This window comes from Eumetopias jubatus, unplaced genomic scaffold (genome assembly GCF_037043125.1).
Source record: "Eumetopias jubatus isolate StellerSeaLion01/CBP00866 unplaced genomic scaffold, mEumJub1_p1.0 scaffold_8, whole genome shotgun sequence".
Classification (NCBI taxonomy): Eukaryota; Metazoa; Chordata; class Mammalia; order Carnivora; family Otariidae; genus Eumetopias; species Eumetopias jubatus.
The window spans coordinates 66,081,873-66,094,353 of NW_028274814.1; the positions used below are offsets into that span (position 1 = coordinate 66,081,873).

Here is a 12,481-nt window from a genome sequence, read left to right on the forward strand (position 1 = left end):
TAAGATAACATTTATTAAAAGGTACAAGAGAGCAACTCTAACAGATTCCAGGGCAACAAACAAGTGCTATTAAAATAAAGCAAGGTAATGGTTGTGGAAGTTTAGAGTCAGGCTATAGGAAAGAGAAAGTACCGTAAGGAGCTTCGGTGGTGCTGGTAATGTACTACTGGAGTTGCATGGTGGATTTTGATGCTTGCTTTGTTGTGGAATATAACCTACATGTAGCATTTTGTTGGGATCATGTTTCACAATAAAAAAGGTAAAGAGGCTTGGGGCGCCTGGGTGGCTCAGTCGTTAAGCGTCTGCCTTCAGCTCAGGTCATGATCCCAGGGTCCTGGGATCAAGCCCTGCATCGGGGAGCCTGCTTCTCCCTCTCCTACTCCCCCTGCTTGTGTTCCCTCTCTCACTGTCTCTGTCAAATAAATACAATCTTAAAAAAAAAAAAAGCTAAAGAGGCTTTCTGACTATAGAACCAAGAATGCAGACGATACAATCATAGTACACAGCCCTCAGAGGTACGTAAAACCGGAAGGGAATAACCCCCCTCCCTATTTACCCCCAAATGGTATTAACTTTGATTTAAGAAAAGCAGCATCAAATGGGAACTACTACCTCAACCTCCCATTATCCAATGTGGATCCAGCCTTTCTTCCTCCCTTTGTTTAGAGGAGATATCCTTCTTCTACCTGTGCCCTGGATCCTTTTCAATTATGCTTTCAAGAGAAATCTTAACTCTGTGATTCCCGTTTAAAAATCTTGAGTTTCTCCTTCTCTGTCAATGCTTAAACCATCAAGCCCTGCATGGGGCTCTCTGCTCAGCAAGGAGTCTGCTTCTCCCTTTCCCCTTGCTCCTACCCCTTGCTCATGCTCTCTCACGTTCAGGTCCCCCCCAACCCCACCTAAATTAGAAATTTGGCAACCACCTCCTTCGGGTCTCAGAAAAATTTCAAAAATGTCTACACAGTCTTCATTTCCTCTTTAGCCTTTATCAACCTGGATTCTGTTTCCACCATTCCACCGTAACTATCCTGGCTGAAAATCAGCAATGTCAATACCACCTTTCAAACCCATGGATCTTTTACAGCTCTCCTTTTGGTTTACTTGTCAGAAGACTTCAAGATGAAGGCATCCTCTGGCTCTACAAATATCTTTGTTTTTAATAACACGAAACTTCCATTCTTCTCCCATTTCTCCAGCTGTTTATTTACCAGTAAAATTTTTCCATTAACCTCTCACCTCAGTTAACATTTATGAAATAAATAAAACCTATATCAGAGAGATGTTGGGCAATTCAAATTATTTCATATTTATAAATCACTCAAAATGATGCCTGACCCTAAGTTCACCGTATTTTTAGTCTTTATTATTCAAACATCAAATATCAAAAGCTCAACCATCAAATATCAAAAGTCCTAGGCTTTTCTCCTTTCTATATTCTCACCCAAGATAGTCTCATCTTTTCTCATGGTTTCAATTAGTAGCCGTCCAGAGATGACGTATCTGTAGACTAAACTTCTCTGTGCTCCATCTTAAAATACTTACCACATATCACCCCTTATGTTTCACAAGCACATTAAAATGGTCCAAAATTGAGCTCTTTATCCTATCCTCCCAAAACCTTATTCTCCCCCAGTGTTTCCAGGCCCAATAAATAGTTTTGCCATCCATCCAAGTGTTCAAGCCAGAAACCTGGAAACCATCCTTGGCTCTTCCCTCTACTCCTACACCCTGTCACCAAGCTATGTTAATTCTACCTCTCAAATCCAGCTACTTTACTCAAACCCCGCTGCTGCTACCTTGGTACCAGCAAGGTACCTATAACCTCTGACCTAGACTATAGCCAACACTTGTCTCCTTACATCAACACTTAACATCTCCAAACCATTACTCACCCTACAAAGTGATTTTCTTTAATTATAAATCTATAGTCATGCTCTGCTTAAAACCTATCTGTATCATTTCTGATAACCTTAAGAAAAAGCGCAAAGTCTTTAAATGGCAAAGAAAGATGTATATGTGGCTTTCCCCCTCTAACTACATTCCTCTATCCATACTGGCTTTCTTTCCAGTTTCCTAAGGGCTCTTTGTAAAAACATTCTTTTCCTACTCAGGCCCTTAACACAGTCTAGCACCTGCCTAGCCTAGCCTGCTCTTCTTCCTCCTTTCCCATTTTAACTTGCTAAGTCCTATTCATTTTTTTATGTCTTAACTAAAGCACTTCTTTCTCAAGGAAGCTGTCCTCAATTCTCCAAACTAGGTTAGATTCCTCATTATAATCCATCATCACTCTGTGCTTCTCCGTAACATCCATCCCATTTGCATTTACTTATTTCCCACCTCTCTTTTCCATCACACTGTATCCACGAGGACAAGCAGCACATTTGCCCCTTAGGTTATAACCGTTACACTAAGCACCGACCCTCCCAGCGTAAATAATACATTAATGTATTATTGTTGAAATAATAAAACGCAGTTCAGAACATGATTATAGCCTCAAATATGCTAAAGATTCTGACCAGAATTTTAACAATTTTAAACAGAATTATATACTGAGATTTCTGTTTCAAAAAAAAGAACACTAGCGGAAGTAGGACTGGAGAACTGAAGGCAGGCGTCAAGACAAGGACATTAATTAGGAAAAGCCTATGTAACATTTAGGTGGTGTGCCTTGACTAGGCCAACTGCTGTGGGACTACAAAGCACAGAAGATTCCGTATTATTTAATGAGTTTGGCATTACGCATTAAATATAACATAGGCTCAGAGTTCAGCAACTAGAGATGGCTACCAAATCCTGATTCTTTAAAAATAAAAACTTCAATGAAACTGAAAGTGCCCCTTGCCACTTGCTCAAGCACTCACTTGAATCTCACTTCTCCATTTCAAATCCAGAGCTGAACCAAAAGAGATACTGAAGTTATAAGTGGGACTCTAAAAAACCTCATTAAGACAATCTTCTCAATGAGGTCCCTGGGTGGCTCAGTCAGTTAAGTGGCTGCCTTCAGCTCATGATCCCATGGTCCTGGGACTGAATCCCACATGGGGCTCCTTGCTCAGGAGGGAGTCGGCTTCTGCTCCTCCCCACCCCACTCATGCGCACATGCGCATTGTCTTACATAAAATCTTAAAAAGACAAACTTCTCATGGGGCACCTGGGTGGCTCAGTCATTAAGCGTCTGCCTTGTGCTCAGGTCATGCATGATTCCAGGGTCCTAGGATCGAGCCCCGCATCGGTCTCCCGGCTCAGCAGGGAGCCTGCTTCTCCCTCTCTCACTCCCCCTGCTTGTGTTCCCTCTCTTGCTGTCTCTATCAAATAAATAAATAAAATCTTTAAAAAAAAAAAAAGAAATTTCTCACTGTTTCAAAGGAAAAATCTAGGTTTATGCTAAAAATCTTAATGAAATCTTTCTAGTCTTTAGCTTAGTCTTTTTTTAAATTTTATTTATTTATTTGAGAGAGAGAGAGAGACAGAGCATGAGAGGGAGGAGGGTCAGAGGGAGAGGCAGACTCCCCGCTGAGCAGGGAGCCCAATGTGGGACTCGATCCCGGGACTCCAGGATCATGACCTGAGCCGAAGGCAGTTGCTTAACCAACTGAGTCACCGAGGCGCCCCTTTAGCTTAGTCTTGACAGGTTACTTCAAAGTTACTAAAAAGAGGTTATAATAGCCATGCCGATCACAGAAAGCTTTATTTACAATATTAAAAACATATATTGGGTTAAAGAAGAAATACAAACTGAAATTACAAAATTTCTAGCCTACAATATTGAAAATACAGTATCCAATTTATAGCTAAAGCAGCACTTGAAAGAAAATTCACATCCTTAAATGCATACCAACGAGGGAAAAAGGAAACAAATGAACTAAGCCCTCAATTCAAAGGTAGAAAATGAAGCAAATAAACCAAAGGAAAGCAGAAAGATAAAAGCAGTAGAAGAGAAAAACTAAAATAAACCAAGAAGCTAGCTTAAAAAAAAAAAAAACCTAAAAGTAAAAAACCAGAACCACACAAAATTAGAAATAAAGTAACAAACTTACCAAAACTTACTTTGCTTCAATCTACGAAAATAAATTTTTAACTGGATGAAATAAGCGATTTTCAAAGTTTTTTTTTTTTTTTTTAAGATTTTATTTATTTGACAGAGCGAGCCAGCGAGAGCAGGAACACAAGCAGGGGAGTGGGAGAGAGAGAAGCAGGCTTCCCGCTGAGCAGGGAGCCTGATTCGGGGCTCAATCCCAGGACCCTGGGATCATGACCTGAGCCGAAGGCAGACGCTTAACGACTGAGCCACCCAGGCGCCTCTTAAAAGAGCATCGGGCTCCCTGCTCAGTGGGGAGCCTGCTTCTCCCTCTACTGTGTTCCCTCTCTTGCTGTCTCGCTCTGTCAAATAATAAAATCTTAAAGTAAAAAAAAATAGTTTAAAAATAAAAAAAAAGGAAGGGACAAGAATAAAGGCCCCAAATGTATCTATAGCTAAGCTAAACTGTATAGAAAATGGAGTAAGAGAAGGCAGGGAAAAGAGTATTTGCTTGCTTATAGAGACCTAAAGATATTCTGGACAGATACCTAAGAACCTACTAGCAATCATTCCAGTAGTTCCCCCTTATCCACGGGGATGTGTTCCAAGACTCCAGGAAATGCCTGAAACCAGATAGTATTGAACCATATATATACTGTTTAACACATCCCTACGATGAAGTTTATCAATTAGGCACAGTAAAAAGATTGACAATAAAATGGAACAATTATAACCATATACCATAATGAAGGTTTTATGAATGTGGTCTTGCAAAATATCTCACTGACCGTAGTCACCCTTCTTATGATGATGTGAGCTGATGAAATGCCTGCATGATGAGATGAAGTGAGTTGAAAGTCACAGGCACTCTGACAGTGTTAGGCTACTATTGACCCTTTTTTTTTTTAAGATTTGACAGAGAGAAAGAAACAGAGCACAAGCACAGGGAACGGTAGAGGATCTTCTGCTTCCAGACCTAGGCTGACCACAGGTTAATTGAAACCAGGGAAAGCAAACCCACAGATGGAGGGGACTACCGTACTTTGTTAAGATAAGTGAACAGAGGAAGGACAGGGTGAAAAGCAAAACTTTTTTTTTTTTTTTTAAGACAGGGCTAGGTGGGGAGAGAGAGATAGGGGGCTATGTGATCAGGCTTGCAGAAATCCCCAAAAATGTAGAGGTGTGGGGAAACCAGAGATAAGGGGACAAATCGGACCACCCAGCCCTAGGAATGTGGGGTGGGTCGTGTGGGACGGGTGTCTTTATGATAATTACCTGTGATCAACAAAGAATAACCACCCCCTGAAAAGAAGGTAAGCCATTCAAGGTGTTATCAATAGAGATGTTAAAAGGATTAAGTTGGGGCACCTGGGTGGCTCAGTCGTTAAGCGTCTGCCTTCGGCTCAGGTCAGGATCCCAGGGTCCTGGGATCAAGTCCCACATCGGGCTCCCTGCCCAATGGGAAGCCTGCTTCTCCCTCTCCCACTCCCCCTGCTTGTGTTCCGTCTCTCGCTGTCTCTCTCTCTCTAATAAATAAAATCTTTAAAAAAAAAAAAAAAGATTTAAGTTCCCTAAGTTCCCCAGTTAGCTTTCTAGAAAAGACCACCCTAAAGGCCCAAGTTGGCAACTCTGTCAGGACCCCTCCCACTCTGAGAGCTTTCTGTATCTTCACTTAATAAACTTCTATCGCTTTACTCACAAAAAAGAGCTTTTTAATTAAATACTACACTACTGATGATGGTTCTGAGGGGTCAGATTATAGATTTTTTTCTTCCCATTTATCTGCATTTTCTAAATTTCTACCTCAAATATACATTGCTAGTATGAGATTATTAGTTCTCAAAAGTACCACAAACTATATGCTTAATTGTATCTAAAAACATGTAACATTCAATCATTTTATATTTAGTAAATCTATACGTAATAAATATTTTACATGTCTACTATATGCTCTGAACTATTTTACATGTCTACTATATGCTCTGAACTATCCTAAGTACTAGGAAAACAGCAATAGACAGAATCTCCACTTTAATGGAACTGACATTTTAAGAGAGACAGTAACAAAATAAACTTTACAGTTGGTCAGAGAAGCAAGGCCGGGCACCTGGGTGGCTCAGTCGGTTAAGCATCTGACTCTTGATTTTGAGTCAGGTCATAATCTCAGGGTCATGGGATGGAGCCCTGAGTAGGCTCCGAACTCAAGTGCATACAGAGCCAGCTTGACGAGTCTCTCTCCCTTTCTCTCTGCCCCCCCCACTCAAGAGCTCGTTCTCTCTCTCAAATAAATGAAACCTTTAAAAAAAAAAAAAGAAATTAAAGGCAAAGAGCTAAGGAGTTTGAATGGGGGAATGGTGGTACAGCGTTGTTAGGACAAGCCTTACTGAGATGACCTTCAAAATAAAAAGCTGAAGGAGGTTGAAAACTGAGCCATTTAGACACCCGGGGAAAAAGCATCCCAGGCACTAGGAACAGCATGTGCGAAGCCGAAGTGTGCCTGGGTTGTGTGAGGAACAGCAAGGCCAGTGTAGCTGGAACGAAGTTAGCAAGGGATGGAAACGCAGGAAATGCAATAAAGATGTGCAAGGAAAATAGGGAGCATCTTTTATAGGACTTTGTCAGCCACAGTAAGGACATTTTGCCACCATGATGGGAACCAATGGAGACTTAGAGGAATGTCCAACTGACTTGCATCTGAACAGGATTACTGAAGTTACCATGTCGAGAACAGGCTTGGAGAAAAGAGAAGTAGAAAAACCTGTGAGGAAGCTATTACAGTAATGTAGATGAAAGATGATGCAGCTCGGACCAGGATGGCAGAAGCGGAATTTGAGAAAGGGACAATTTCCAGATTTACCTTGAAGGTAAAACTGACCTTGCCAATGGGCTAGATGTGTGGTATCAGAAGAAAGATGAGAAATTCTCCAAGGTTTTTGGCCAACTCCATCCTTCTAATTCCTAATTCTAATAATTAACCGACATTACCAAGATTAGAGGAGAACAGGTTTTGGGGGGCAGGGTGAAGTCAGAAGATGTCAAATGGGCAATTGAACATAGGAACCTAAGGTTTTGAGGACTTATCTATTGGCAATGTAAATTTGGCAGTTGTCAGCATTTAACTCAAGAATTCAAAGTGAATACTATAGGGACGCCTGGATGGCTCAGTCAGTTGAACGTCTGCCTTCAGCTCAGGTCATGATCCCACAGTCCTGGGATCGAGTCCCACATCAGGCTCCCTGCTCAGTGGAGAGTCTGCTTCTCCCTCTGCCTGCCACTCCCACTGCTTGTGCGCGCCCGCTCCCTCTCTCTGACAAATAAAAACATTAAAAAAAAAAGTACTATAAAAAAAACAAAGTGAATACTGTAGAAATAGAATTACGAAGACAGTAATGAAAGACTGAGATTAGAGTCTGCCTGGCTGGAAGTCAAAAATACAGCTTGTCCTAGACATTTCTTAGAGAGCTACCATGAGAACCACCAACTTCCCCACCCCAACTCCCTATTTCCCAAAAATCACATACTATAACAGAACACTTTCTTCAAGGGTATTTACACAAAGAAGAGTATTATCACCTTAAAAATTACTGAACATACCCATGACTACTTGAAAACAAAGCTATGTTGAAATGCTGGATGTCCAGCTAAGTCCTCTCACCAGCTATGTGAGCACATCATTCTCAGAGCTCACACAATTCAAATCTGTGCCTCAGCAAAATTATAATTTCCTACATCACAAAAATTCTAGGTCAGTGAAGAGGAGTCAATATGGCAAGGGAAAAGACCTTGAATGCCAGTATCTGTGATACACAATGAAAAATCTTAGTTAAAAAAGATGAAGACAACAGATCTACAGACTAGACCAAATAACTTAATTTTGTCCCTTCCTAGCCAAGATATGTGATCAGGCAAACATCAATAAAGCACTTTTTTTATTTCCATATTGCAAAAACTCTTTCACCACATTAGATAAAACTTACAGTTACCAGGTATACCACAGACAGTATTTTTAAAAGTTGCAAATACTCTTTTATTTTAAGGTTTAAAAAAGAAAAAGGCCAGATAAACATGCCTCCTGCGAGGTGACATGGCAATCTAGGAAAAGAGTGGTAGGGAGAAAACACAAAAGGGATTAAGGGAAAGCAAAAGGAGAAAACCTAGGCAAGCTAGAATAAATACTTCAACATTTTAGAGCAGAAAGACGACCAGTTTAGAATAAATCAGTGAACAGCGGAAAGCTAGTCTTCCCTCCAACTTCTTCAGTCCACCCTAGCGAAAGTTTAATTTAAATCCATGTTAACTCTTAGTGATGGTCTACATTTTCACTCAAATATAACAACCCACACCCCATCCATACCATCAGCTAGAGCAAAAGAAATCTGTAAGATCTCATAGGTGAAGACGACAGTCTTTTGAAAAATCCAGTGGATTTTCTTCATTGGTCTTATCAAATCTTTGGTCTCATCAAACCCATCTAGAGTTTTATTAAGAAAAAAAAAAAAAAAAACCAGCAAGTGTGACCAAAGGATCATAAACCACTTACCAACTGGTCTGGATTAAGTTGCTCCCCATTTTTCAGGCGATCCTTGTAGTCTTCCAGTTTGAGCTACAAAAGAGAAACTTGTATCTACTATAGCCTGATATAAAATTCTGAAGAAATAAACTAAGTAACAGAGTGCTTCTTATGAAAACAAAGTTCCTGAAGTAAGCTGTTTATCTGTAAGAATACTAGTTTACTATAAGGCAAGCAGCAACTGTAGGTTAAGGGTCAGGGAAAAAAATACTACAATCAACATTAGTCTGGAATTAGAACTAAGTTAAGCAGTAATAGAACTCTTTTCTCTTCATGGCCTCTATTTATTATTAGACTACTTAAAACATAGGCACTTAAATAGTCAATCATATGCCCTTAACCCAGTGGTGCTCAACCAGGGTCAATTTTGACCCTCAGGGATCTATGGCAATATCTAGAGATTATTTTTGGTTGTCCCTACTTGGGAGGATGGGAAGGAGGAGAAGAGTGCTACTGGCATCTTGTGGGTAGAAGCCAGGGATGCTGCTAATCATCCTACAATCCAGAGGATAGCCCCTCCCCCAACCAACAAAGAATTATCTGGCACAAAACGTCAGTAGCATTTAGGCTGAGAAACCCTGCTCCAACCTCATGCTTAAACTATTAGTTACCTGTTGAATTGTGGCATTTGTCCAATAGCAAACTTCTTAATGTAAGTATAGAAATGTAAAAGGTATAAGGCATTTTCTCTAGAATTCTTAAAGTTTTTCATATTAAATTTGGCATTTCAGTAAATACATGACAATTTGCATTTATTGTCCCTGTAACGACATGACCCACTAGGGTATTCTAAAAGCAGTATTTAGGCTCCTCCCATATTGGCTTTATAGCTTTAAAGTGCTTTCCCAGAAGCTTGAAACAAAAGCACTGGTACTGACCAGATTAAGTATTCAAAAGTAAAGAAGTACTATAGTTAAGCTAGAGAGTATAAATACATGTATTCATGTAGTTCCTCTGCCTGGGGAGGAAGACATTAGTCTCCATCAACAGATCCTGCTTTGAATGGATCCTGCTTTTTACTAGTTTCCCATAGTGGCAGGAAATTTGTGCTGACCCAGGCACACTCACCTTATCACACTTGTGATCAACTGCATAACTGCATGCATTCAAAAGACAACAAAAGACAACTGGTGAGAGCTAGGGCTACAGAGAAGCTACTAATAACTGGCCTTTCTTCACTATCTTCACTATCTTCACTACCTGGGTGGGTGGGCGGGGCGACAACACAGTCAACTAGACCCAATCTCTTCACACTCCTCCATTAAAAGCAACTTTCCTAAGGTTTAACTAGGTCATAGAATAAAAATATGTAAGACTTTCCAGGTCCAGATAGTCACTCACTCACCTTACTATCACAAGCAAGAGAATCATGACACAACAAAGCAATGTGCAGTACTGTTTCACAGGCTACATGACTCAGGAAATGAGCAATGAGTAGGATCTTTACATCAGCATTTACTGTAACGTTAGGCTGATTATAAGGCGTCTCTTCATAAGGCTTTCTACAATGTTTTCACCTACCAGTCTTAAACGATCACCTAGCAACACAAAAATCAGTGCTAAAACATTTTCTGGCTCTATCATCGTTGAAGCTTCCAATGACTGCAGCAGCTATACTGCAATATCAACTGCTGCAGAAAGTCACAAGGAAAACATGCTAAAAAAAAAATCAGGCTATTACTCATCTAAGAAACATTAATACTACACTCAAAGAATTAATCTGACCTAAAGTTGCTACCTCCTCAAGTATTTCAACAGCAGCATACATAATAATTTTACTATGAAGAATATTTTTATTTAGTTATGCTGAAAAATCAAACAGAAAATGTTTAATATATCTAATATTTAACCTGCTTGTATGTTTCCAGCCAGCTAAATCCCAAGGTTACATCTTTTAGGAAAGAATACCTATGAACCCTGACAAAGTAAAAATGTCGGTTCCCTGACCCTTATTAAAGATGGTCCATATACAAGGATGGGAGGGGGGGGAAGTTACCTTCTTTTTCTCGATGTTTCTAATTTTGTGTTTAAGGCATATGAGTCCATTATCAATATATGTCTCATATGCTTGGGAAGGAGAGGCAGAACTGAGAGTAGACTGCAAGGGGCTCATGGCCCGCTGGCTTTCCCCATGCTGACTGTGGTTCACTTGGGGCTTGGCTGACTTCATATTCCCCTCTCTTCCCTCCTCTGAACGGCCTGAAGGTGACTGGTAACCAAAAGGAGATGAAGAGAGTTGCACCATTGAAACAGATGAAGCTGAAGGCAGAAAAAAAAAAAAAAAGTCAGATATAAAAAGTAAATTCAGAGTAGAGGAATACACGGAAGCTTTAACTTCCTAAGAAGTCTAGACCTACTCCCTCAAAATTCTCTTCCACAGAAATGAGCTCAAAACCCAGTTACGCTTTAGGTACTGTGCTTCCATTTCACCACTTTTAGGGCGATTAGTACCAAGCACTAGCGCCTTTACACAGGCAAAATCTACACTACGGGGGATGTTTCCAGAAATTCAACTTTCCACAGAGGGAGAACTGCTAATCAAATAATGGCTTCAGAGCTCCTCTCGTCTCCTAAGGACAATCCACATTCTGAATAATTTCTATGGTCAAATGATGACACACAAAAAAATAAGCTCTCCCCATTAGGACCTTAAGGCAGCCTTTCAAACCTTTCTACATTATCCCTCACCACTAGCCCCAAATCCAATCATAAAACAACGCCATTTAAGAGAAAATCCCGAACACGCAATTCTTTTAGAGCCTCATTAACTGAAGAGTAGCTTCTTGAACAAGACCCCTAACTTCCCTTCGCTTGCTCTGGGGCCTACAAGGCACGTCCGTCACTACTGGACATTTGTAGCGAGGTACTTGCATGAGCCCCGAGTTGGTTTTCTGTTCCGTTTAGACTAAGCGGTAACCATTCACACCACACCAGTTTAAAGGTTCATCTTCGCGAGCCTTACACCGCCCTGGAAAGTGGTCCTTGCACCCCCTTCACCCCCGCGCATCACCTCACCGAGCACCCCCAAAGCAAGGGCATAACAGGCCCCATGCAGGCCAGCGCTGATCCTCAGTCCCCGTACGGGCCAGCGCGAAAGTCGCCTCTACGGGGCGGCCACTTCAGCGCCCCGAGGGCACCGACCCCCGCCCCTCCCACAAGCCTTCCGGACGCCGAGGCACCAGGCTGGGGCCCCTTCTGCAGGTGCCTCTGGGGAGGCCGACCTGGAAAACGCACAGGCCACCTGCCCTCGACCGCCCCGCCCCGAGGATGCCGAGCCGCCCTTCCACCTCACTGCCGCGGCGGCCACCCAGCCCTGCCCACCCTAGTGGGGTGGGCAGCCTCCCCACGCCGCGTCGACCCAGGCCGCCGCAGCTCGGCTTCACCTCCGCAGGCCGCTGAGGCCGCTGCCGCAGCCCGGGCCCGCCTTCGAAAGCCGGCGGGAGCCAGGAGAGCTGCGGAGGTGGACTGGCGCCACCCCGCACTTGCGTCTCCTCCTCCCTCCTCCTCCCTCTCCCCTCCCTGTCCTCGCTGGCGGCGTCTGCGGCGACCCGGCACTCCGCCGACTCAGCCGCTCTCGCCCAGGCCCGCCCTTTCCGCCGCGCGGGGCTTATATAGGCGCCCCCCGCCCCCATCCTCCCGCACGCGCATCCTCGGGCCGCCCCGGCACCGCCTCCTTCCGGTGCCCCAGTCCCCGCCGCCGCCGCCGCCGCGGGTCTCGGCCCCGGAGGGCGTTTGTTCCAGGCCCGGCTGCGACGGGAACTCGGTCGCGAGAGGGCGCGTTCTCCCCGCGATTGCGCAGATTGCTGGGCCCCAGGTGGGCCCGGTGTGTCGCGGAGAGTCAACGGGCCTTAAACCCAGCAGCTCGGCCCGACCTTGCTGATTGCACGCGGGTA

General features: G+C 42.9%; 1 protein-coding gene across 15 annotated transcripts in view; it reads right to left on the reverse strand.

Annotated features, from left to right (window-relative positions):
• Positions 1–12,111, reverse strand: part of CAPRIN2 (caprin family member 2) — a 46,784-nt gene extending 34,673 nt beyond the window's left edge. For 12 of the 15 annotated variants that reach the window (XM_088025994.1, XM_028113242.2, XM_088025995.1 and 9 more), the window contains exons 1-3: positions 11,972–12,053; positions 10,585–10,847; positions 8,559–8,621 (exon numbers count right to left, since the gene is read on the reverse strand). In XM_088025994.1, coding sequence (XP_087882120.1) covers positions 8,559–8,621; positions 10,585–10,833 — 312 coding nt within the window. In that variant the 5' untranslated portion in view covers positions 10,834–10,847; positions 11,972–12,053. Of the gene's footprint in view, positions 1–8,558; positions 8,622–10,584; positions 10,848–11,603; positions 11,824–11,971 lie in introns of those variants that run through there. The other 3 variants (XM_028113246.2, XM_028113240.2, XM_028113235.2) reach the window with 3 other exon arrangements.
• Between the last annotated feature and the right edge of the window lie 370 nt (positions 12,112–12,481).